This window comes from Callithrix jacchus, chromosome 16 (genome assembly GCF_049354715.1).
Source record: "Callithrix jacchus isolate 240 chromosome 16, calJac240_pri, whole genome shotgun sequence".
In the NCBI taxonomy this organism is placed as follows: Eukaryota; Metazoa; Chordata; class Mammalia; order Primates; family Cebidae; genus Callithrix; species Callithrix jacchus.
In genome coordinates, this window is record NC_133517.1 from 26,367,784 (window position 1) to 26,394,514 (window position 26,731).

The window sequence follows — 26,731 nt, forward strand, 5'->3', positions numbered from 1 at the left end:
GTGTTGAACTCCTGACCTCAGAAGATCTGCCCACCTAGGCCTCCCAAAGAGGGTATATTTTAAAGAAGTAGTTTGTATTTTTTTTTTTCTCTGAGACGGATTCTTTCTCTGTTGCCCAGGCTGGCATGCAGTGGCACAATCTCAGCTCACTGCAACCTCTGCCTCCTGGGTTCAAGTGATTCTCCTGTCTCAGCCTCCCAAGTATCTGGGATTATAGGCACGTGCCACCACGCCCAGCTAATTTTTGTATTTTTAGTAGAGAAGGGATTTCACCATATTGACCAGGCTGGTCTCGAACTCTTGACCTCGTGATCTGCCTACCTTGGCCTCCCGAAGTACTGGGATTACAAGCGTGAGCCACCGACCTGGACTTATATGTTATCTCTTCAAGGACAAATACATAGAGAGACAAGCCAAAATGAACCTTCCTCATCATTTGACACAAATGGTTTGCTAGGTTTGAAAAACTATGCACTTTGGCATGCCTGTAAACCCAGCACTTTGGGAGGTCGAGGGGGAAGGACTGCCTGAGGTTAGGAGTTTGACACCAGCCTGGACAACATAGCAAGACCTGTCTCTATTTAAAAATATAAAAAAATTAAAAAGTACCCACCTGGATATATAATATCAGCTTTGATTTTCAATAACTCTTTTAGAGAGTTCATATAATCATAGAGGTCTTCAAATATTGTTGTTCCTTCCCCTAGGATGCAATCTCCAGAAAAGATAGCATTTTCCTCTTCTAAGAGTAGAGCCATATGATCATCAGTGTGGCCAGGTGTATACAGAACTCTGGTTGAAAGAAGAAATAAGGAATAATAACACTTATGAACTGAGGCTTAGAAGAAATTATGAGAATTATTTTCTATCCTTATTTTTAGGATAAACAAATAAACAAGTTAACAAATAAACAAATAAACTTAACAAATAAACAAGTTAAAAAGCTTTTTCTTGTACCTACTGAAAATTATCATTAGAACATTTTCCCCTTTAACTAAACCAAGATTCTCACTCTCAAGTCAAATTTAATACTTTTCCCATACTTTTTCTTTTCTTCTTCTTTTTTTGAGACAAGGTCTCACTCTGTGTCCAGGCTGCAGTACAGAGGCAAGATCACAGGTCACTGCAGGCTCAATCTTCCCGGCTCAAATGATCTTCCCACCTCAGCCTCCTGAGTAGCTGGAACCACAGGTGTGAGCCACCCAGCCCAGCTAATTTATTTTTATTTTTTGTAGAGACAGGATCTCACAATATTGACCAGGCTGGTCTTGAACTCTTGGACTCAAGCAGTCCTACCACCTTGGCCTCCTAAAGTGCTGGGATTACAAGTATAAGCCACTTCATCTGGCTTCCCACCTTTTTTCTCACTTTGTAAGTAATAAGCACTGCTTATAACGATTTGGAAAATAGAAAAGGAAAGTGCTTAAAGGAGATGAACATCAACAATCATTTCTATTCCTCAGAGGGACTGTTTTCATTATTATATAATATATACATTTTTATTTTTCTATGCATATTTATATTTTAAAATAAAAACTGAGATTGTTTTAATACCTGATTTTTGAATTCTTAGCTTACTATATTGTATTTTCCTACACCATTATATATGTTCATACCATTTTATACACAGACACACATACAAACACACACACACACACACACACACGTTTATTTACTTTTGAGATAGGGTGTTGCTCTGTAACCCAGCCTAAAGTGCAGTGGTGTGATGCTGGCTCACTGTAGCCTCGTCCTCCTGGGCTCAAGCAGTTCGCCCACTTCAGCCTCCCGAGTAGCTCAGAGCACAGGTATGTGCCACCATGCTTAGCCAATTTATTTTTATTTTTTGTAAAGACAAGGTCTCTTTATGTTGCTCAGGCTGGCATCATTATATATTTTCCAAGACAAGTATTTAAGTGCTTAGCATAGTAGGTGGCACAAAGTTGCATGCTTAATAAATGGCAAAAAAAAGATTTTAGTAGTTATTATCTAAAAGCTTAAAAGAAACTTTCTTAACAGGCAGCAGGTGGTCGGAAAGACTCTTTAATCTATTTTTTTCTCTCTAATTAAAAATTTTAAATAAATTCTACCCTGCATAAGAAATTTAGCATGCTTTTATTTCCTCTCTTCTAATTTTCAGTTTTTGTTGACAGAACTGATTATAATACTTTTAAAGTATGACAGGTATTTTGTTTCAAAAATTCTCATTTACATTTACATTAAGTTTCCTAACTATGCCAACAATAAACCAGATAAACAAAGAGCTGAGTTCAAATAATCTGTTCTGCAAAGCAGCCCCTGACTTCTCAGCAATATACAGACTGAATTCTCTGTACTGGTCACTATTGCCTCTATATTATTCTTCTACTTTGAATTGTATGTTATTCTGTAGGCTTCACATTGTTTTATCTGTTAACTATTCTACCTTACAAGGTTATGAGTTCTGGAGGGCAGGACTCTTACTTCATTTTCATTTTTATACACTTAATGTTTGGCACTTAGTAGTAGCTAATTTTAGAAATACATTGCTTTCTATGTGCCAGGCACTCTCTTCAGGGATTTACATGTATTATACATTTAATCTTCACACTACTTTGGGGTGGGTATTATTAACCTCTCCATTTTACATAAATAAATCACAGGAAATAGCAATAAATGTCTGAAGAAATATGATTTAAATTATATTTAAGAGGATAATTACCTATCTATTCTAGTCAGTATTGAGTTATGTGTTTAGAATATATATCTATATCTCTATCCATCTATATAATTTTTTTTTTGGATAGCGTCTTGTTCTGTTGCCCAGGCTGGAGTGCAGTGGTGCGATCTTGGCTCATTATAACTTCTGCCTCCCAGGTTCAAGCAATTCTCCTGCCTCAGTCTCCCAAGTAGCTAGGATTACAGGGGCCCACCATCACACCTAGCTAATTTTTGTATTTTTAGTAAAGATGTGGTTTCACCATGTTGGCCAGGGTGGTCTCAAACACCTGACCTCAAGTGATCTGCCTGCCTTGGCCTCCCAAAGTGCTGGGATTACAGGGGTGAACCATTGCACCTGGCCATGCTTGGAAAATATTTAATAAATCTTCCCAATAATGGAATATTCTGTGGGAATAGGGCAAATGTGATGACATATAGATGAGTGATAAGTGACTTATCAGACATGAGGAAATGGAAGGCTAAATAGGCAGTGGGGAAAGCTGAAAACCAATCAGATTTGCACTGCAGAATTCCTCAGTCTGAAGATACGAGAAATCTGGAAGTGGAGGGTGAAGTGGAAGGAAGGGTGGCTGAAATAAGAAGTCTGTTGAGGCCGGGTGCGGTGGCTCACGCCTATAATCCCAGCACTTTGGGAGGCCGAGGCGGGTAGATCACGAGGTCAAGAGATCAAGACCATCCTGGTCAACAAGGTGAAACCCCATCTCTACTAAAAATACAAAAATTAGCTGGGCATGGTGGCGCACACCTGTAGTCCCAGCTACTCGGGAGGCTGAGGCAGGAGAATTGCCTGAGCCCAGGAGGCGGAGGTTGCGGTGAGCCGAGATCGTGCCATTGCACTCCAGTCTGGGTAACAACAGCGAAACACTGTCTCAAAAAAAAAAAAAAAAGAAGTCTATTGAAAGTTTGTTCAACAAACATTCAGATCCTCAGAGTCTCTTCCCACATTGAGTTGAGAAGTGCCCCAATCTCACTATGGGAAAGGCTGGAGATCTAATCTTTGAAGAGGGTAAAACACAGGCACAGATGAAGAAAGTGACAATATATTAAAAAAAAAAAAGAAAGATTACAAGAATATATGTAGATTCCTAAGTCTTCTTTACACACTCAGCTTCCATAATTCTGGCAGTTAGGCCTTTACCCTACATGAAGATTAGAAGAGTCTTTTTCTAAGTTATTTCACCAGCTCAGGAGGAAAGACTCTATGATACCAGTGTTGGAAGGTTCCCAACTGAAGAGGTCATCCAGATTATCCTGCAGTGCGGCTTACAACCTACAAAAGATTCCCCCTCACATTCTCAAAGCTCCTAAATAACTCTGTAGTTTCCATCAGAACATAATTAGTAAACATCCCAAGACAATCAGGATTACTAGTCATCTTGTTGGAAAGTCATGTTTAAGACAGTGAATAAAAACCAACAAGCAAACAAAGGAATGTCTATATTCCTTTGTTAACAAAACAAAACAAAACAAACAAAACAAAACAAAACAAACAAAACAAAACAAAACAAAACCAAACCCCATAGAATATAATGCCCTCAGCCAAAAAAGAAGAAATTGCAACTATGAAACAAGAGTAGGTTAGTATAAAAGGAACATTTACGAAACAAAGAGTTCCTGAAAATTAAGAATCTCACAACAGAAATAAAAACATGTAGTACGATTAGGAGATAAGGTTAATAAAAATCTTCCAGAAAATATAGTAAAAAGGCAAAAAGATGAAGAATGAGAGAGAAAAAAATAAAGTTAGAATAGTACAGGAGTTCTAACAAAATAAAAGGAATTTTAGTAAATGAAACAGCACAAAAGAGACGAGAGAAAATAAGCAACTCAAAAAAGATTTTTAGAACTGAAGGACATTTCCAGACTGAAAAGGCCTATCAAAGATTGACAAAGACTGCTTTGACTAAAACTACAGTCAACTCCTCTGAGTTTTTTCTGATGATGGGACTCAGAACACACCATTGTGATAATATGGCACCTTTGCATACTGAGTATTTTAAGATGAAGCAATCGCTGTGAGATTTCAGAGTACAGTGGACAAGAAAGAAAAAAGCAAAAGCCAGGGACCAAAAAAGTTCAGCAATCAGAAGGGCTTTAGATTTCTCTATTACAATACTGAAACCAGAAGGAAACAAAACCTTGCAGACAATACTGAGAAGGAAAAAGACTTTCGACTTGGAATCGATACCATAAATACCTTAAATCAAGTTAGATTTAAAAAGGATATTTTTAGACATGTAAGGTCTGAAAAATTCACCATTTCTCAGGAAGCTATTGGAGATGGGTTCCCCCCAAACAGAGAAGGTTTTAAGAAAGTTATGGGGCACTGGAGAAAGGAAATCCAACACTGGAGAGAGGCAAAGGGAACCCCCAGGCGAGAGTGCAGGGAATTCTGAGATGACACTAGCACCAGGCCTGGAGGAAAACAAGCCCAGACAGGAACAAGTTATTAGCTGGAAGGCTTAAAGGAAAGGTTCTTCCAGACGATGAAATTGAGAGAATCTGTGATATTTAAACACTCCGAGGCAAGATTTATGTACTCAGAGTTAAATTAGTGATAAATACACAGAAAATTATCCAAAATAACAAGCGAAAACAATTACAGGAAAGCAGGAAAAGTAAGGATAGTTTACTACATGGTTCAGCTGTAAATAGTGTCTACGGTCATAACATCAACACTGAATGCTGCTCTAACCAGCATTATGACATTGAGAGGTTAGAGGACAGGAATGGTGCTCAAAAGTGGGAGAAGAGGAAAACCCAATTCTAATTTTTTCACAGTGGGAAGTTAATAAACAATCAAATTGAAAAACAACATGTAGCAAAGAAACAGTCCTTGTTACTGTTACTGCCCCACTGTTTAATTTCTTTCTCCCTAGAGGCAACCACTTTCTCCTCCTAGCTAATTATTTGTGTCATTTGCCTGTATGTTCCTATACAACAAAACCATACCAATCAAGGTAATCATGTGTGTCTCTCTTTCTTGAGACCTTGAGGAGACTAGCCATGATACGTAAATATGTTTTCAAGTTTGGATTTTAGATTCTAGAAGCCACAGTAATAAACCTTTTGAAAAATGTTTTTAAAATGTTTATTATTATTTTTAAGATATGAGGTCTCACTCTGTCACCTAATCTGGAATGCAGTAGAGTGATCATGGCTCACTGCAGCCTTGAACTCCTGGCATCAAGGGATCCTCCCACCTTGGTCTCCCAAAGTGCTGGGTGTGAGCCACCACGCTCAGCCTAAGTAAACCTGTCTTTTTACAAAATTATCTGATTGTAGTTTAATTTCCAAAATAAAACTCATTTAGGCCAACCTTATATTAAAAAAGAAACTATAAAAGTAGCTAAGTACAGAGATAAGCATAAAGTTATTTGTTTTAAGCTTAATTCACAGGACCATATTAATTAATAAGTAACAGGGAAGCTCTAGTAAAAAGATGTGTGACTGTCATTAGAAACTAAAGGCTCAGTATTTTCACAGGATGATTCTACCAAACATTTAAAGGTCAGATAATTTCACTACCATGTACTTAAACTCTCCTGAAGCACAGAAAAACGCTGGGCGCACCCGTAATCCCAGCACTTTGGGAGGCCGAGGCTTGAGATCAGGAGTTTGAGACTAGCCTGGCCAACATGGTAAAACTTCGTCTCTACTAAAAATACAAAAATTAGCTGAGCGTGGTGGCGGATGCCTGTAATCCCAGCTACTAAGGAGGCTGAGGCAGGAGAATCACTTGGACCCAGGAGGTGGAGATTGCAGTGAGCCTAGATCATGCCACTGCACTCCACCCTGGCTGACAGAGAGAGACTCTGTCTCAAAAACAAACAAACAAACAAAAAACAACAACAAAGAAACAGATGAAGCCCCAAACTGACAAAGGTACAAAAAGAAAAATACTACCCAATTTTAGTAATATTATAAAAATAATAACCAAAATATTAACCAAGAGAATCCAAAAGCACATTGAAAGATCATGACCAAATAAGGGTTATTAAAAAATGCAAGAATGTTTCATTATAATAAGATTTCTGAAAAATTATAGTAAAGCTATAGAGGAAACTAATGAGCTCATTTCCCTAAACAGTGAAAAGGCATTTGATAAAATTCAACTCTTAAATAAAAGTATTTAAGAGAACTGAAATGATTATAACTTAGAGAAGTTTCTCCTTTGCCATAAATATAAAAATCAACTAAATCCTTAATATTAAATATTAAAACTGTGAAGTCTTTAAGAAGTCTAATAATATAATAGATATAAGGTACAAGAACATGAGATATTAGTACAATGGAAACAATTATTTTTGAAAGGCCAATGTCTGACATTAAGAACTATTATGCTTTTATAGTTTCCAAGCATATATTTCATATATTGCAAGCAATTACTATATTATAGTTGATCCAATGGCAAGGTACTAAAGAACTGTTAGAAATCATCTCTTTTGTCTGGTTAAAGCTGCTGCAAGCTGTTAATAAAAGTATTAAATATTATATGAAAATAATTCCAAATATGTGTCTGTGTGTGGGTGTGTGTCATATCTTATGGACAATCTTATGAACACATAGAATGCATTAACAAACAGAACCCCAATCTTTCTCTTTTTAATCTACAAAAACTCACTTGGAGAACCATTCTTCATCTGAAAACTATCTGTCAATGTGCTTGCAATGCCTCCTTGGTTATCAGCCCTCTCTGACCTCCTACCATACCAGAACTCACTAATTGCTTTCTGTGATTTTTTTAAAGCAGCAGGGTTTTTAAAATTGGGTAATCAGTAATCTCAATTCTTTAGTCACCTGGGTGGCTGCTGTAATTTGCATAAAACTGTTAAAATTTACTTCACACAGGCAGGAGGAGAAAAGGAAATGACATCAGAGGTGCTTTGCTAAAGATCACAGGAACTGCAGCTGTGGCCCTTCCTGTTCATCAGGTAGAAAATTTATCTAGTTCAGTTACTTCTGTGGTAGAGCAGACGTTGTACGGATGACTCTCCGAGAATTCAGGACAGTGATCAAAACCTGTCAGACTGACTTTTCTTCAAGAAATTAAACTTAGCTTGCTAGTTTATATCCAGAATCAAATTCTTACTGAAAAACCTTTCTAGTTTTCTTTTTACTGCAAGGGTTCTTGGTGGGTATTATCTCTGTCCCTACTGCATTGTTTTTTTTTTTAAAGTTGGCAAGTAGGCAACATCAACTGGCCAATGAACACAGGAGGACTTAGGCAGATTTTAACATTCTATTTATGGAATTTTTGCTGAACAAAACTCTTAAGTGCTGTTATTTACATGGAGTTGAACTTTGTCAAATGTCTTTTCACTAGCTAGCTTAATAAAGGTTTTGCTTAAAATATTATATGTTTATATTGAAAACAGTTGGGATTTTCTTACTTCATAAAAGTGGAAATTTAAAACCATGGTCATCAGGAAATCAAATGTTTTATCCAGGTTTTAGCATAATGAGAATTTGTATTTTGAGAAAAGATTATTTACTACTAGTCACTTAAAAAATGTGTGTCTGTTTTTGATTCTTTTTGTCAGTTTTCCTCTTAAATCTTTACATAGATTCCCAACAGAGTGTAGCAAAACAAAAATTAAACAGAATTCATATAATATTTGGAATCCTTGGCATCAATTCACTCCAGGAACCCAAGACAGTATTCAACTGAAGGGGAAGCAAGCACAAGGGAGATTTCTGGGACACTGATACTATTCTGCTTCTTCATCTGAATGCAGCTGATAGGCCTTGATCAATTTGGGAAAATTCATTACTTTGTACATTTTTGCTATGTGTACTTTCCTGTTTATATATTATACTTCGATAAGAAGTTTTTTTTTTAAAAAAAGTCCTGTTCCACCTGGATGGCAGGTAATATCAAACGACTGCATATTTTTAATCTGCAATATTAGGCACAGATCTGGTAACTGTAATAAACCAGTACTGTGATTCCCAGATCTCCTACGATATCTGTGATAAACCAGTACTGTGATTCCCAAATCTGAGACAGAAGATTCAATAAACCATCTGTACACCTTTCATTAACTTGATCTAGGGCTGGTGTGCTATGGAGGAAATTTCAGTATTGTCAAGAATACTTTTTAAGGAAGTAGTAATATAATGTATGTTTTCCTTTGGTGTCATGAGCAAATGATATAACATGCTATTATATTTTCTTCTTTTTTTTGGAAGAAAATATAATACTCCAGAGGGAGAAAACAAAACTTGCTCTGGAGTGCAGTGGCACTATCTCAGTTCACTGCAACCTCTGCCTCACAGGCTCAAGCAATCCTCCTACCTCAGCTTCCCCAGTAGCTAAGACCACAGGCACACACCACCATGTCTGGCTATTTTTTTGTATTTCTGGTAGAGACGGGGTTTTGCCATGTTACCCAGTCTGGTCTTCAACTCCTGAGCTCAAGCAATCCATCTGCCTTGGCCTCCCAAAGTACTGGATTACAGGTGTGAGCCACCATACCTGGCTATATTTTCAACAAGAGCATTGTAATGAAACTGTCCAGAAACGAGCAGGTTTCTAAACCACATTTTGGAAATCACAATACAGTAGAAGAAAGGGGGCACCAGTTTAAAAGAGGACATAGACATCTACTACTTCATTTTCTCTTACTCGTCTATTCATCTACTTGCCTCTTTATAGATATTAACACTATGCAAGATAAATATTCAGTGCCTTCTATGTGCTAGAGGCTGAGGATATGAAGATGAACCTGGTATCTACCTGTATCAGAGAATGGCTATCTAGTTACTAAACCCATTTCCTCTTTTTTGCTGGGCATACAATTAAACTCTATTTCCCAGACTCCCTACAGTTAGGGGTGGCTTATGACTGAATTGATGGCCAATGCAACAGAAGATTTAGTCCACAAAAATCTCCCATGCAATATCCCTTCCATGCTCCTCTACTGCTGGATTGATTGAGTTGAGCATGCCAATCTTGAAAGACAAGTCTTGAGAAGAGTAGAATCGCAAGATTAAAGGAGCATGAATCATTACTGGCAGAGGGCCACTGGCTAACTGGGAGCCTTTCTGGGGCTTTATGTGAGCAAGAAAGAAACTTATTTCCTATTTGAGTTGTTAAACATTTCTGAGTTGTTTTGCTGTGGCAACTGGCATTAACTAACACTGTGAACTTAAGGAGCTGACTGCTTTTTAAGGTGACACCTACCCCCACCACAAAAACCACAATACAACTTAGTAAGTGCTGTCATAGAATAAAATTTGTACAAAAGTGGAAAGGAACAGTTAAGTTTTTCCCAGAAAGGGTTCTTGATTTAAGTAACGTGAACCCGGCTTTGAAGAGAATTTACCAGGGAGACAAATAGTGGAACTGGGCAATACTCAGTAAAGGTGAAGATATAAACAAAGGCACGAACAGGCATATGTCCAGGAGTATTTGTACACGGCCAAGTGTTTTTGTGAGGGGAGTTGGGAGAAGACCAGAAAAGTGGCCTAGGGTTGGACTGTGGTATGGTAAAGAGAATAAACATTATCTTGTATGCAGTGAGTCATTAAAGATTTCAAGAGCACACAATATAGGATGGTAGGCTAGAAAGTGAAGAGCTGGGGAGAGTAAGATAAAGGAGGAAGTATTAGTAGTGGACGTGAAGAAGGGATAGCACCGACACTGTGTGTGTCTGTGTGTGTTTACCTATTTTTTTTTTTTTTAAGAGATGGCTTTCTACTTTGTTGCCCCAGACTGGAGTGCAGTGGCTCTTTACAGGCTTGATCCCTCTACTGATAAGCATGGGAGTTCTGACCTGCTGTTTCTAATCTGGGCCAGTTCACCTCTCCTTAGGCAACCTGGTGGTTCCCAGCTCTTAAGGTCTGAGATGTCACCAAATTGATGCCGAACTTAACATGGACACGCAACTGGCATAGTGCACTACAGCTGAGAACTCCTGGACATAAGTGATCCTCCTTGCCTCAGCCTCCTGTGTGGCTGGGACTACAGGCACATGCCACTGTACTCAGCTGACACACACAGATATATATATTTTTTCCATAAGTTATTGGGGTACAGGTGGTATCTGGTTACATAAGTCCTTTAGTGGTGATTTGTGAGATTTTGGTGCACCCATCACCTGAGCAATATACGCTCTACCCTATTTGTAGTCTTTTATCCTTCACCCCCCTCCCACCCTTCCCTTCGAGTCCCCAAAGGGGACTGTATCATTCTTATGCCTTTGTGTCTTCATAGCTCAGCTTCCACATATCAGTGAGAACAATGTTTGGTTTTCCATTCCTGAGTTACTTCACTTAGAATAATAGTCTCCAATGTCATCCAGGGACATGCCATTAATTCTTAATTCATTCCTTTTTTTTTCTTTGGAGAGGGAGTTTTGCTCTTGTTGCCCAGGCTGAAGTTCAATGGCACGATTTTGGCTCATTGCAACCTCCACCTCCCAGATTCAAGTGATTCTCCTGCCTCGGTCTCCTGAGTAGCTGGGATTACAGGCATGCACCATCATGCCTGGCTAATTTTTGCATTTTTTAAGTAAAGACAGGGTTTCACCATGTTGGCCTGTCTGTCCTCAAACTCCTGACCTCAGGTTATCCGCCTGCCTTGGCCTCCCAAAGTGCTGGGATTACAGGCATAAGCCACCATGCCCAACCCCTAATTCATTCCTTTTTATGGCTGAGTAGTATTCCATCATATAAATATATCAGTTTCTTTATCCACTGGTTGATGGATGGGCTTTTGGGTTGGTTCCATGATTCTGCAATTGTGAACTGTGCTGCTATGAACATGTGTATGCAAATACCTTTTGTATGTAAGTATCTTTTTTGTACGACTTCTTTTCCTCTGGGTAGACACCCAGTAGTGGGATTGCTGGATCAAATGGTAGTTCAAATTTTAGGTCTTTAAGGAATCTCCACATTGCTTTCCATAGTAGTTGGACTAGTTCACATTCCTACCAGCAGTGTAGAAAGTGTTCCCTGTTCACCACATCCATGCCAACATTTACTGTTTTATATTATGGCCATTCTTGCAGGAGTAAGGTGGTATCAAACTGTGGTTTTGATTTGCATTTCCCTGATCATTAGTGAATGTTGAACATTTTTTCATGTTTCTTGGCCATTTGTATATCGTTTCTTGAGAACTGTTTATTTATGTCCTTAGCCTACTTTTGGATGGGCTTGTTTTTTTTTTCTTACTGATTTGTTTGAGTTCATTGTAGATTCTGGATATTAGTCCTTTGTCAGATGTATGGATTGTGAAGATTTTCTCCCACTCTGTTGGTTGTCTGTTTACTATGCTGTTCCCTTTGCCATACAAAAATTCTTTAGTTTAATTAAGTCCCAACTATTTATCTTTGTTTTTATTGCATTTGCTTTTGGGTTCTTGGTCATGAAATCTTTGCCTAAGTCAATGTCTAGAAGGGTTTTTCCAATATTATCTTCTAGCATTTTTATAGTTTCAGGTATTAGATTTAAGTCCTTAATTCATCTTGAGTTGATTTTGTATAAGGTGAGAGACGAGGATCCAGTTTCGTTCTCCTATATGTGGCTAGCCAATTATCCAGCACCATTTGTTGAATAGGATGTCGTTTCTCCACTTCAGGTTTTTGTTTACTTCGTCAAAGATCAGGTGGCTGTTAAGTAATTGGGTTTAGTTCTGGGTTCTCTTTTCTGTTCCATTGGTGTATGTGACTATTTTTATATCAGTACCATGCTGTTTTGGTGACTATGACCTTACAGTATGATTTGAAATCAGGTAGCATGATGCCGCCAGACTTGTTCTTTTTGCTTAGTCTTGCTTTGGCTATGCAGGTTCTTTTTTAGTTCCATATGAATTTTAGAATTTTTTTTTTCTAATTCTGTGAAGAATGATGGTAGTATTTTGATGGGGATTCTGTTGAATTTGTAGATTGCTTTTGGCAGTATAGTCATTTTCACAATATTGATTCCACCCATCCATGAGCTTGGGATGTGCTTTCATTTATTTGTGTCAGCTGACAAATATTTTTGATGTAAAAACTAACCTGATTAGTGTGGTGGGCAAGGGGAGGGGGATGGTAAAGGTGAAGAGCAGTGCAAGATAATCCTGAAGCCTCTATTTTAGAAGAATGAGTAAAGTCTTAAGTACTGAGAAAAGTGGATGTTCTGAGATCAGAAAACAGGTACAGATTGTGGGGGAGAGAGGAGTTTGGTTTTAAAATAACTGAGTTTGAAATACCATTTTGAATCCCTCAAATAGGTCATGAGGTATAATCAGTTAATTTAGGTATGAGTCATCTTTTGGAAGTGAGAATATGGGAAATTGAGAATATGGGATCTCTAAGCCACCTTAGGAGACAATGCTAATTTTTTAAAATGTAAACTTTACTTTTTTAAGAAAATGGTAATCATATGATTCAAATAAACAATTTAATAAAGAGTGAAATCTTTCTTTTCTCATTTCTCAGGTGACTCATTTTCTCCTCCCAGAGTAAGCAATGTTATTGGATTTCTTTTGTATCCTTCCTGAGGTACTCTTTACATATACCCCCACATATGCATAAATCTGCTGTCCCTCCTATTTTTTTTTTTGAGACAGGGTTTCACTCAGTTGCACAGGGTGGAGTGCAATAGTGCAATCTTGGCTCACTGCAGCCTCCGCCTCCCAGGTTCAAGTGATCATCCTACCTCAGCCTCCTAAATAGCTAGGATTACAGGCATGTGTCAGCATGCTTAGCTAATTCACAACTTTTATTTTGGTAGATACAAGTTTCATTATATTGCCCAGGCTGGTCTTGAACTCTTGGGCTCATACAGTCTTCCCATCTCAGCCTCCAAAGTGCTGGGATCTTTCCATCCTTTTTTATAACACATATACGCAGACCCTTCACCTTCCCTGGCTAAGGGACATTTACTTACCTTAGAGTGGCTCCCTCAGTCTTAATCACATCTCCATCTTTCAGATAAACATACTGTTGCTCTCCATTTCCTATAATTTCTTCTCTCTGAGGATTCCTTGGGAGTTTTTTAATGCAATAGGTAGTGTCTAGTCATAAAACATGTAAAATATATTAATTCACACTTTAAATGATAATTCAGCCTATTACTAGATCAACTTTCGTAGAGCTAACACTTGTGAATGACTGTATAAAATAGTAACACTAAGCGACAATAGAATATGGGATGAATTACAACAGGTTATCTCTGGGATGTAACTATTTCATATCTTTCAACCAAAGAGCTCTTCATTCTTTTATGCCCTTCTAGGTCTACATGAAAGCCTCTACTTTTTTGAGTCACTCCTAGTTTATACAAAAAATCTAAAAGTAGTTCTTCATAATATTAGCTAGTTTTGGCAACCTGACAGGTACTGAAGAGACAGTAATACAGAACCTGTAAACTTTTCTCTATCTAGGTGCCGAACATATAGCAAAGGTGTCATGACAGTAATTAATAACAAAAGGATGATATCATGAGGCCCTTGCTATGAGTACTGAAATGGAAGCCCAAATCTGTGGCTAAGATATTAAACCTTTAAAATAAGCTTAATCTATAAACCCCTCACTGACACAAAGAAAATACGTTAATTAACCAATTAACAATTGTGTGCCAATTATCTAACCAGTATACTAGGTATACCGAATACAACCACTGCGATATCAAAGTTCTTAAAAGCTGTCATGGTCGGGAAACTAAAACTTACAAACACAAAACAAAGAACTATTCTTGGTACCGTTTAATGAATATTAATAAAGGCAGCAGGAGTTCAGAGAAAGGAAAGTTAGAAAGGATTTATAAATATGATAGACGTTGAGGTGTGACTTACAGGATGAACAGGATGGGTAAAGGTACAAAGAAGGACTTGTAGGTAAGGAGAACAGCATTAGAAAAGGCATTAAAATGAGAATGAGCATGACATGTGTGACAATATAATGCTACCAACTTTTCTACTGCAAAATACTGGCTGGGAAGAGTGGAGATAAAGTGGATAGGTAAGATGAGCTCAGATCAGAAAGGGTCTTCAATTGCCTTTTACGGAATAGAAGAATTTAAACTTTACTGTATGTAATCATTGCACACTCTTTAGTAAGATAATGAAATAGTGTTCACTGATGATCCATGTGGTGGCTGTGCGTAGAAAGACTAAAAGGAGATCAGAGAGACCAGAAGGGGAATGACTGCAATATCCCAGCTGGAAAGTAATGAATATTAGAGTTAAGATGGTGCATTGGAAGTATGAGGGGAGAAAGAGATATTTCAAAGAAAAATTGACAAGGCATAGATATGTGCTAGTCTGGAGGATAAAGGAGACAGAAACATTGAAATAAAAAGAAAAGAAACAACAACAAATACATCTCCCTTCTCCAACCCCAAACTCTATTATTTTATATCTTAGAGCCAAAGGAAAACAATGATATGCTTTTTTGGGAATTGACATTATAGAACAAGATTGAGATACTGAGGTTTTTTTGTTTGTTTTGTTTTTAATATGTATAATTTTATCTTTCAGTGTTTTCAAAATTATGTGTAAAGATAAATGAAAACACATATCCTATTCACAATAGCCATCTATAGGCAGGATGAAGAATAGTATGGTGAAAACAATCATGTAATATTTTTAATAGTAGATTTATCAAAATTGTAATTCATATACTATAAAAACCATCCTTTAAAAATGTATTACTCAGAAGTTTTTTAAGTGTATTTAAATAATTGTACAACTATCACTAGTATCATTTTCAAAGCACCCAAAAGACACTCTGTACCTAATGATAATCACTTCCAATTCCTTCCTTCCTAGCTTCTGGCAATCACTTACTTATTTTCTGTCTCTATCATATAATTGTTTTAACAGAAACAAACTCAATAATTTATTAATGTTTGAATAATTGCAACATCACTGGTACTGAGATTTAAGCTGAATACAAATGTGTGATATTGTTTATGTATAAAAATGTTTAATAAAAATATTCTAATTGAATAGGATAGAAGCAAACATTTGACTCCTATGACTTAGACGTGAAGTATGTGGCAAAGATCCAAATTCAGTTTCAAAATAATTTAAAATGATCAGATAACAAAAGAAAATACATTTTAAAAGATTTACTTAACCAACCAAAACAGGCAGCGTGTGGTGGCTCATGTCTGCAATCCCAGCACTTTGGGAGGCTGAGGTGGGTGGGTCATTTGAGGTCAGCAGTTTAAGACTAGCCTGGTCAATATGTGAAACCCCATCTCTACTAAAAATACAAAAATTAGCTGGGTAGTAGTGGTGGGAACCTGTAATCCCAGCTACTCCAGAGGCTGAGGCAGGAGAATCGCTTGGGCCCAGGAGGCAGAGATTGTGGTGAGCTGAGATGGCGCCATTGAACTTCAGTGTGAGTGACAAGAGTGAGACCCTGTCTCAAAATAAAAACAAAAACACAAACCAAAACAAAATACTAGAGCAACGTGGGTCTACATAGTTCTTATATGCAGTAAAATTCTGGTTCTAAGTCACTAGGAGTTCCAAATTATACCCTGATTTTGTTTAATAATTTTGCAAGCAGGTCGTTTTGAGGTTACTGTATGTTTCCACAGAAATCTTATAAATAGCATTTATATTTTAGGTGTGGCCTGTAAAATTACAGGTTTAGTAATGTGAAGTGGTTGAAAAATTTTAACCATACCAATTATTAAACAAAATAGGAAAACAACATGGACCAAAGTAAACACTAGTAAAACAAAACAGAATAAGAAAACACAATCCCTAACATTCTCATCCTAACAAGAATGTTAGGATCCTAAAGAGAATGTTAGGGATTAAGGATTTAGAGAATGAAGAACATGGAAATTCTGGGGGAAAGATTCTAGAAGGTATTTCTGTATTTCAGAAGGTGTGTATGCAGCCTGTCTAGCTTTCACTAAGGAAAGACAAGCCACTTTTCAAATATAATATTAAAATTTTAGTGAGCATAAAGAGTGCCAAATTTCTGCTTGACTTTCTTTAAATCAACTAAATAGGTTAATCTATTATACAAATATTCATTATTTTGTATGGAATCTAAAACTATTTTAATTTCCAATTTAAATAAAGTTGGTCAAATGTCCATTAACAGGTGAATGGTAACAGGTGAATGCAAAATCAAATTGTGGCATAGTCATACAATGAACTACTACTTGGCAATAAAAGGGAACCCCAAACTTTTGATAACAGGAAACCTGGGTGAACCTCAAAAACATGATGCTGTGTGAAAGAAGCCAGACAGAGAGTGACTTTTTAAGCTTCCATTATCTGAAGTTTTACAATAGGCAGAATTAATGTCTAGTGACAGAAAGTAGATGACTGGTTGTTGCAGGCTCGGGACAGGAGGAAATCACTGCAAAGCAGCACGAGGGGCCTCTTTTTGGAACGGAGGAAGTATTCCACATCTTAACTGGAGTGGTCACATAGGTATTGACATTTGTTAAAATTCACCAAATTGTTCACTTAAAATGGGCACATTTTATGTCTGTAAATTAAAGCTCATTGAAATTGATTTATGAAGGAAAAAAAGTGGGCCATAAACAGTTTAATTTTTCAAACTGAAAAATCTAGAGTTGACTGAGGTGACAAAGCTTAGTAAGTAACCACAGAATATATATATATATATTTTTTTCCCCAGACAGGTTTTCACTATGTAGCTCAGGCTGGTCTTGAACTGCTGGGCTCAAACAATCCTCCTGCCTCAGTCTCCTGAGTAGCTGGGATTATAAGCATACAGCACCATCCTTGGCATAAACTAGGTTTTTAATTCACAAGATCTAATAGGTAGATTAAAAGAAGAGGTAAGACAAGAGTAAAAGAGCAAGACAAGAGAAGGAAAAGCAAGAAAAAGTCAGACTGAGAGATTATAAGTTCCTGTGGTACATAGTTCCCTTAGATTGGAAGAAAGGAGGTAAAAGGGTAAAGAAGCTTGGTTGTCAGTTTTTTATAACTGGAAGCCTGGTGATATTGGGTGTGGTAGCTAAGACCATGCTGATGTCCCAATTGCAGTCACAAGGCCTAAAAAAGCAGATCTTTACAAATGTTTAAAAATATTAGCTCAATGTAAATGAGCCTGAATATTCTTGACCTCCTTACTGTGCCCCTAATGTACCAACCATATTCCCATTCCAGCATCTTTGATCTTGTAATGCTACCTGCTTGCTCATTCTGTGTCTACCCTGGATATAACAGCTCCTGCCCTTTTCGACTTTACTCTTTTCCCTTTCTCTTCTTGTATGTTTATCTTCCTGCATAGCACCCATCATCATTTGATCTATCTTTTTTTCACTTTGCGGCCCAGGCTGAAGTGCAGTGGCACAATCTTGGCTCACTGCAGCCTCAGCTTCCCTGACTCAAGCAGTCTGTCCACCTTAGCCTCCTGAGTAGCTGGGACTGCAGGTGCACGCCACCACACCCAACTAATTTTTGTACTTTTTTGTAGAGACAGGGTCTTGCTATGTTGCCCAGGCTGGTCTTGAACTCCTGAGCTCAAGCAATTCACCCACCTTGGCCTCCCAAAATGTTGGGATTACAGGCGTGAGCCACTGCACTCGGCCTGACCTATTATTTATTTACCATTACCTTCCCTATTTGAATGAAAGCTCCATGAGAACACAGTCTGTTTTGTCCACTGCTATATCCCTTGTGCCAAGAACACTGTTTGACATATAACCGTCACCTAAATATTTGTTTACTGAATGAATGAATGAATGAATCTAGATGTGTGATGGTGGGATGAGGAAATAAAGAGATGGAAAATGTCGGTATTGAATAGGTTTCAGGGACAATGAATTATCAATACAATGATATCTTGCTTGAATTTCAGCATATCTTCATAACTGCCTTAAAGCACAGAAGGCCTGAGATTCTCTGTTAGAATGTGAGCAGTACCAGCACCTACCTCACAGTATCCACGTAAAGTGTTTAGTGCAGTGCCTGGCACAGAGTAAATGCTCAGCAGCTGTTAGTTATGATTAAGTCTGAATAGTAGTTGTCACACAGACTAAAGCAAAACTGACGATTTGAAACAGAAATCAGGACTTTTCTCTCCTCCTTTGTTAAAACTAGGGACAGTATTCAACAGTCTCATCAATTTCTAAAAACACCAATTAAATCTGAGGTATTTAGTAAGTGGTTTATAGACTACTTAGCTCTGTAACTGAAATAAATTATTCTCCAAACAGGGCTTTCCTCAATGAGCTTAATGAATGTTTCTGTTTACCATTATTGATGCTTTTACAAATATCTCCTATGCCTCCAGAATGATCTTGGTGCCAGTGAGTCACTACAATTTCCTGGATTGCTGTGTTAAATTCAGTTAGAGCCTGCTTTAAACAGCTGATATATTCTGGAATTGCTGGTTCTCCAGTGTCAATGAGGATTCTCCTGAAAATTAAATGGAAGATAATCACACAACTGGAACGCAGAGTTGACATTAGCATTATTTTGCACACAGATAATTTACATTAAATTTAAGAAAGTAAAAATTGTTTTATTTTCAACATGCTCAAAATAGCTGGCACTTTAGCTTAACTACAGTAATCTCACCCTTATAAAGTTTCCTGAAAAAATTAGAGCTAAATATAAGTCTGAAAAAGGAATAAGAGCAGTAATCTTGTACATTTACAAAGCAATTAAAATAAATATGGCACCATTTCAAGGACCTTACATATTTTAATAACTGCATTCCTCGTAACAACTGTTTAAGGTACATATTTTATTATTACATTTAGAAGTAACTTGCCCAGGTTACTCTGTAGGTAAATGGCAGAAACAGCTTTCAAACCCAGGTATTCTGATGCCCAGAATATGTGCTCTTATCTCTCTGCCTTTGAGATCTCTTATCTCTATATATTTCAAAAGTTTTATACATATGAAAGATTTTGATTCAATGGCACCCCTATAGAAACTAGTCTTTGGCACTAGCACCCTTACACATGAAAATGGAGGCGTTAGTGAAGCACAGGGAAACGTCTGAGCTGTTTACTTTCTTTACTTAGACAACCCCATTAGCTGTAGTTTTTTGCTTGTGGTTCTGAATCTTCCTTATACTTTTCCCTTCCTCGTGCTTTTATGAGGTGGCCTTTCTCTATGAAGTTTTGCTGACCTCAAGACATCGGGGTGACATTTTCCTCAAGATCCAATTCTTTTTTTTTTTTTTTTGAGACAGGGTCTTGCTCTGTCACCTACGCTGGAGTGCAGTGATGTGATCTCCGCTCACTGCAGCCTCGACCTCATGGACTCAAGAGATTCTCCCACATTCCCCTCCTGAGTAGCTGGGACTACAGATATACACCACTATGCCCGGCTAATTTTTGTATTTTTTGTAGAGATGGTGTTTTGTCATATTGGCCAGGCTGGTCTCTTAACTCCTGGGCTCAAACAATCCTCCCACCTCAGCCTCCCAAAGTGCTGGGATTACAGTCATTGAGCCACCATGTCCTACTCAAGATCCAATTCACAAACTTCTTCACTCATGCTGTTCCATAGTAACCACCCCACTAATTCAGGCTGGCTGACAAATTAGTCTTGATGAAAAGTCTGAGTTATTCATTCATTGATCAATAACTGTTTATGGACTACCTAATACGTCCCATAACTTTGTTTCTTGCAGTAAGCAGGACATAACGACCTTGCTTACATTCTACTTTGGTGAGAAGGGGAACTGCATATGACTGAATATAAACAATAAAAGTAATGAACAATAGAAAGCATTTTGCAAAGCATTAAAATTTAACAGTGAGTAACTAGATGGCTATTTTTTTTTGGTTGGTTTGTTTCCTTAACTCTACTCCCTGTGATCCATAGTCAACAAAAACAAACTGGCTTCTCATAAGGGAGGAGAGCAATGGCCTAATAGCCCATTGGCTTCTGTCTGCACCCTATGTTCTATAGCACAGTAGATGTCCTTCAGAAACACAGTGTTGAACTGTCCTATCTGGAGACAGGAGACCAGATGGTTACACTGGACCAAGGGGGCATTTATTATAGGGTTCTGTTGGCAGTAAAAACGTAAGGAAGAAATAAATGGCTTAAAGAACATTAAGCCATTTTTTAAACAACTAGATGTGTAAGGAGGGAAACAGTGATTCTGAGGTGGGATGACTGGTGTGCCATTAATCAAGATGGTAAACCTTGGAGGGAGCAAATCTGAGATGAATTTGCCTTGGGTCACAGTGAATTCCGATGCCATTCCTAGCCGTCTTACCTTGCTTTTTTATAACAGCAATTATTACCATGTAACATGTATTTACATATTTGTTTATTACCTACACACCCAACACCACCCTAAAAATTTGAGTCCCTTCAGGGAAGAAAGCTTGTCTATTTTGTTGAAGCAATTTACGGATTTATTTCCATATCTATAATACATCGTACTGCACTCAGCACTGTGCACATTTAGTGATGCTAAATTAAAAGTATGTAAGACTATAATACTATGATACCTCCAATAATACTCTTTAGCCCACCCCTCCTAGATTTTGGCTGCCTCCATGCATTTGGGGTTACCACAAATTCTCACTGCCCCTAAACTAGTGTCACTGGGACTATTTTTGTGGGTCTTCTGGTCCTTGAAAAGAATCCTTACATGCTTCAGGTAAGACTTCTCAGTTTTTTTCAAACCATCAAGGCCCCACCACTTTTAAAATTATTTCTTAATCCTTGCCTTCCCCGCTTCCTAAGAAACACTTGTTTTGAAATATCTCCTAATCTAAAAATGAATGTAAAACTCTGTAATTTAAAGACCAGATCACATTACACTGATCAAAAGTCATGACAAAATTAACAGGGTTGATAGACAAACTTGATAAAATCTAGTAGCAAAGAAAACAGATCTTTTAGAATGCCTGTGCTAGTTGTTTGCAGGTGAAAGTGTGAGTAACCACAGGCCTGTGGCAGGAGACCATGTTTCTGGGCCTCTAGTTTTTGGTTTCCTAATGGTCCTTTCTTGGTTTAACAAAATTGGAACTGACAAAAGACTCTTAAAGAAAACAGAAAAAAGTCCTGAAATAAATACAATCTATTTGGAACAAAGGAGGGTGTCTAGATGCTACAAAACCTAAAAAAGGAGTCTGCACCAAGCATTGAGGGGGAAAAAGCCACACTGATAACATATTACATTGATGTAGTAATTCATATCATTTGGAGCGTTCATATTTATTATTTCTTTTGATCCGCATATCAACTCTAGGGAGGTATTATTACTTTATTAATTATTTTATTTTATAGAAAACTAGTCTTCAGAAAGGCTAAGTGATTTGCTCCAGCTCATATAATCAGCAAGAGGCAGTGCTGGAAAGTACTAGATGTTCAGACACAAGGTCCAGTGACGTCTCCATTCAAAACACTGCCTCTCTAGCAGAAGGGGATTGCTTATGTTAAGTGCCTAGAATCATTCTTTATGTGGCAAAAATAAAACTTCAGCTATACATTTGGAAAAATTGTTATCAGTTTTGACATTGAAAAAAAAGGTTATCTCCCTTAGCAGTTACTCTATCCATGATGTCTGTGAATAGTTAACGCAGATGATTAGATAGTATCATCTCTACATGGGCTCCTCAACTTTGTTCTTCATGATCACAAACAATAACATCCCTATCTCAGGAGGTCATAAAGCAAATGCAAATTATGCTAATGAAGGGCTCAAGAGAAGAGTATAAATGAATGTGTATAGGTCTATGAATGATTTATTCACTAGAGCAAAGTGTCTGGCACATAGTAGGCACACAATAACTGTTGGCTACATGAATGGAGAAAACAATTTTCAATTGATGGAAAATTAGTAGAATCAAATTCCTTGCTATAGGTATTTTATGTCAATATTAAGATAGCTATTAACTGGTCTCTGCTGTCAATCTTACAAAATCATTGGATATTTTCTGAGCACCTACTATGAGACCAGTGTTGTCTAGATGTTAAGAGGAAAGCAGAAGTGATAAAAATAGCAGCTAACATGGTATGTTTTCCATGTGCCAGAACTTAAGCGCTTTTCATATGTTTCACTTAAATTTCACTGAATCCTCATAACATCCCAATGAGGTAGGTACTATACAACCTTCACTGGGTTGTATCAGGAATCTGATGTTTAGAATTGTCTTGTCCAAAGTCATATGGCCATTAAATGGCACCAGGATTCTAATCTAGGTAACCAGTATCCAGAGTTTAACTCTATTCTACCTGACTGCCTTTTTCTATTATAAGCCACACTGTCCACAAAGTATGTACAATTTTGATAGGAAAGGTTAAAATTGCAACTTTTAGAGGTTCTTGAGCAGAGGGGGAAAGTAGAAATTCTGGACAATTTGGCTATCATTTGTTGATTCTAAAGCTTATTAAGTATCTATGTACTAAGGATCACAGTTAGGTCTAGTAGTGCTTTAGTGAAATTCATTTGGCATCTGTGGGCTGAGGATATGAGAAAGGAAGACCAGCTAAAAACTATGGTTATCTAACAGTCCTGGAATCATAATAGTGAAAATTAAGAGAAAATGTAGAGAATGCTTGTTCATTCAGCAACTATTTACTATTCTATCTGTACTGTGTACAAGGCTCTGTGCTAGATGCTGGGGATATAGCCATGAATATACTTTAACTGAACTGATGTTAATAGTGGGGTATGAAGGTGTGGAAAGCTTCTTGCACAAAAAAGTCATTTCATTGTCATAGAGATAAGGACCATGAAAAGTATGGAGTGCCCCTAATACAGTCTGATGGGTCAGGGAAGACTTCTATAAGGAAATGGTATTTCAACGGTGCTTTAAAGGATGAATGAGACTAGCTGGGTAAAGAAGAGAGAGATGAGTAAAAGAAAGAGGAAAGCATGTATGAAGTCCCTGAGACAGGAATCATAAACCTCATCTGAGGTACTATAAGGCCAGCATGGCTGGAATGGGAGAGGTTTGAGAGGAGCCTGATAAGACTAATGGAGGCCAGAATACGCAAGGCCTTTCAATTTTCATTCTTAAAATACCACTTAGGCTACATAGGTGAGATTGGATTGGAGAGAGACAGTAGTCAAAGAGAGGCCAGTTAAGAGCCTTATATTACAGTGGCCTAAGCAACGTTGTGTTGGCTTGGACTGAGTGGTAGCAGGGGACATGGAGAGAGCTTCATAATGGCTTGGCTATGTAGCAGGAAGCAAATAAATGTCAGGGAAGGTATTTAGGCATTTCCTTTGGACAACTGCAGGAATGGTTTTGTTTACCAAGATATGGACAACTGGAAGAGGACCTGGCAGTTTCCTGGGAAAGGTTATGAGTTCAGTATGGAAAGCACTGAGTTCCAGGCAGCAGTGAGTCACGCAAATAGATTTAACAGTTGGCTACTTGAGTCTGAAGATCAAGTTTGGAATTTGAACTAGAGCTATATATATTTAGTAGTTAATAATAAACAGATAATAAAGGTAAAGCCCAAGAAGTAGACGAGGTTGCCTAGGTAGAGAATACAGAACATGAGAGATGAGGATTACATCTTGAGTAACTAAAATAATTAAAGATTTGGTAAAGAAGGTGACTCAATCAAGGTGAAAGAGAAAGAGCAGCTCGAGAGGTAAGAGGAAACCTGAAGAATGTGGTGTTGGCAAATGAAGGAGGGAGTGGTCAATGGTGTCAAAATACTTAAGTTCAACGAAGTTGAGAACAGAAAAATACCATTGGGTTTAGTGATATAAAAGCCACTTGTGATCTTAGAACTGTTTTGTGAAGTGGAACAGGTGTATACCAATCCGAGAACATCTGACGTGGGGCCGATCAATATTAATTTCTAGCCAACTTTTACTTTATACAGTAGCATCATCTATACTTATTTGTATCTCAACTATGTAGTCTCTAGTTCAATTATATGGAGAAATAATTTACATAGTGCAAGTAATTCCACTGGCCATTCCACTCCATTAATTTATGTAACAGTGTTAAGTAATTTAAGATGAGAGACTATAAATCTGCTTTTCCCTCAGTTAGTCTTCAAGTCTTTTTTAACACTAGCATTTTGCTATGTTGAGTGTGATTCTAGTGTTTAAAGATACAGTATGTATTTTTCATACAACATGGCCCCTAAACACAAGCCAATTTCTTCATCTGGTTTTCAAACAGAACCAGCCATCTGTTTCGACGCTGGAAAAAAGGCAGGTTGTGCTGAACTTACTGACACAATACTCTTATCTACAACATGGTGTTCTTTTAAGAGACTTTCCAGGGTAATTCTGATTATACGCATCTTTTGTCTGAGGTATTAACTTTGCAACTAGTTTAAGATGACACACTGAAGAGAGACCACCTATGGATTTACTTGATTGAGGGACTTCCAGCCAAGACAGACTGTACCCTAGAAATCTGGCATTCTTCCTGCTTAATGTTCTGTATTCCTAGATTCTGGTGGCAGCCTAAACCTTTGGTACCTACTTGACCCTGCCTTGTATACTCTGAACTTAATTAGCTGCCCGCCTTGCAGGTCTGCTGCTTCTAAAATTCCTATTTACTGGTAAAACGTCAAACAGTAGACACTTCCAAGGAAAACTCAATGAACTATACTTACTAAATTGTTTTTAATAATCAATTATATTTTAAAAGTTATTCATGTCTTGACTGCACAATTAAACTTTATGCTGGAAAGAAAGTACATTATCTCAGTTATCCAGTAAAGACTATGCAAAAGTTGCTAAATGCCTAACACGGACTATGCAGTAAACCAAATCTCCCACCGCTGCAGAATTCCACTAAAACCAGAATGCAGCTGAACAAGAGCAAAAGTATCTTCTTAGAAATGCAGGTATGTTACTCTGTCTGCAAATTAAACTCAAACAGGGTCACATACAATTGTAACAAAAAACCCCCCCCAAATTAGTTATGTCAGCTCCTAAGATTCCACAGGCTAGCGGCTCTTTCTGATTTTACAGAAAACCAATTTGGAAGCCTAAAGAATTCTGCCCTCTGCTGCTGAGTTGAGAAAATAGCCTCAACGCAATTAATCGCTTTTGAGAAGGGAAATTATACTCTGGACAAAACACCAGTGAAAGTCGTGTGTGCAAAATAAACACTTTCTTGGACCCTTGACTCCAGACATCCTAATTTTCTCAACAGTTTAAACACGCACACCCTGGCATTCAAACATCAAGTAGAGCAAGTCGAATATCAAAACGGGAAGTTTCTTCTTTTTTTTTTCTTCTCCACTATTCTCCCTAAATTAGAGAGCTATCACCTGGAGTGGTCGTATTAAAGCGAACTCCGAGATCCGAGTGTCTGCGTGCAGTCCTGGTAGGGCTGCCCGGCGCGGAGCTGCCAGGCTCGGGGCAGGACACGGCCCTCCTCGCTGCCGGCGCAGCAGCGATCAGTCACAGCCCGGGTTCCGCGGGCGGCTGCGTACGTTGGGAGGTTGGAGAGGGACGTTTACCTGGGGCCGGTCCCCACTAGGTAGGTGTTGGTGCCCTGCAGGGTCATAGGACCCGGATTACAGCCCAACACACGCACGACTCGACTGGACAGACGCTCGATGCCCTGCAGCACAGCGGCCATTCCCGCCTCAGTCGCCGGTCGGCGCGTCGGCTCTCTGAATTCTCCAGCGCGGAACAAGACAACAGGCCGGTGACTGAGAAGGCAGTCCACGTGACGCCGGGAGGGAGGGGATTGGTTAGCGGCTGGGCGGGTGTCATGTGACACCGCGGGCGAGACTGGGCGGGGATATGGCAGGAAGGCCAGAGGCGGAACCAGAGGTCACGTGACACCGCGCGGGCTGCTCGGGCGGTGGTGGGAAGGCTGGCGCGAGTCGGCGTGAGGCGAGGCGCGAGTCTGGCTCTGTCACAGGGGCTGGTGCCTCACGGGTTTATGTCCTAGACAGGCGAGTGGATCCAAGTGAGTTAGAGACATTTTAATTTGGAAGAGTCTTGTGATGGTTCAAAGGGCAGACATTTTTGATGACGGTTATTCAATAATCCTAGGAAGGATTACCAGTCAGATTATTAGGCAGTAGCTGTGTGTGTGTGTGTGTGTGTGTGTGTGTGTGTGTGTGTGTGTGTATGTATGTATAGTAGTACTAGTCTGTTCATCTTTTATA

The 26,731-nt window shown here is 38.3% G+C and overlaps 2 protein-coding genes across 3 annotated transcripts in view; one reads left to right on the forward strand and one right to left on the reverse strand.

Annotated features, from left to right (window-relative positions):
* LACTB2 (lactamase beta 2) overlaps positions 1-26,283 on the reverse strand; it is a 31,593-nt gene extending 5,310 nt beyond the window's left edge. The window contains exons 1-4 of the mRNA XM_002758985.8: positions 26,072-26,283; positions 18,906-19,069; positions 13,597-13,723; positions 614-792 (exon numbers count right to left, since the gene is read on the reverse strand). Of these exons, the coding sequence (XP_002759031.1) occupies positions 614-792; positions 13,597-13,723; positions 18,906-19,069; positions 26,072-26,193 (592 nt within the window). The 5' untranslated portion in view covers positions 26,194-26,283. The remainder of the gene's footprint in view (positions 1-613; positions 793-13,596; positions 13,724-18,905; positions 19,070-26,071) is intronic.
* Positions 24,117-26,731, forward strand: part of XKR9 (XK related 9) — a 63,714-nt gene continuing 61,099 nt past the window's right edge. For both annotated transcript variants that reach the window (XM_054246624.2, XM_054246625.2), the window contains exon 1: positions 24,117-24,232. The gene's annotated coding sequence lies outside the window, so the exon portion shown is untranslated. The remainder of the gene's footprint in view (positions 24,233-26,731) is intronic.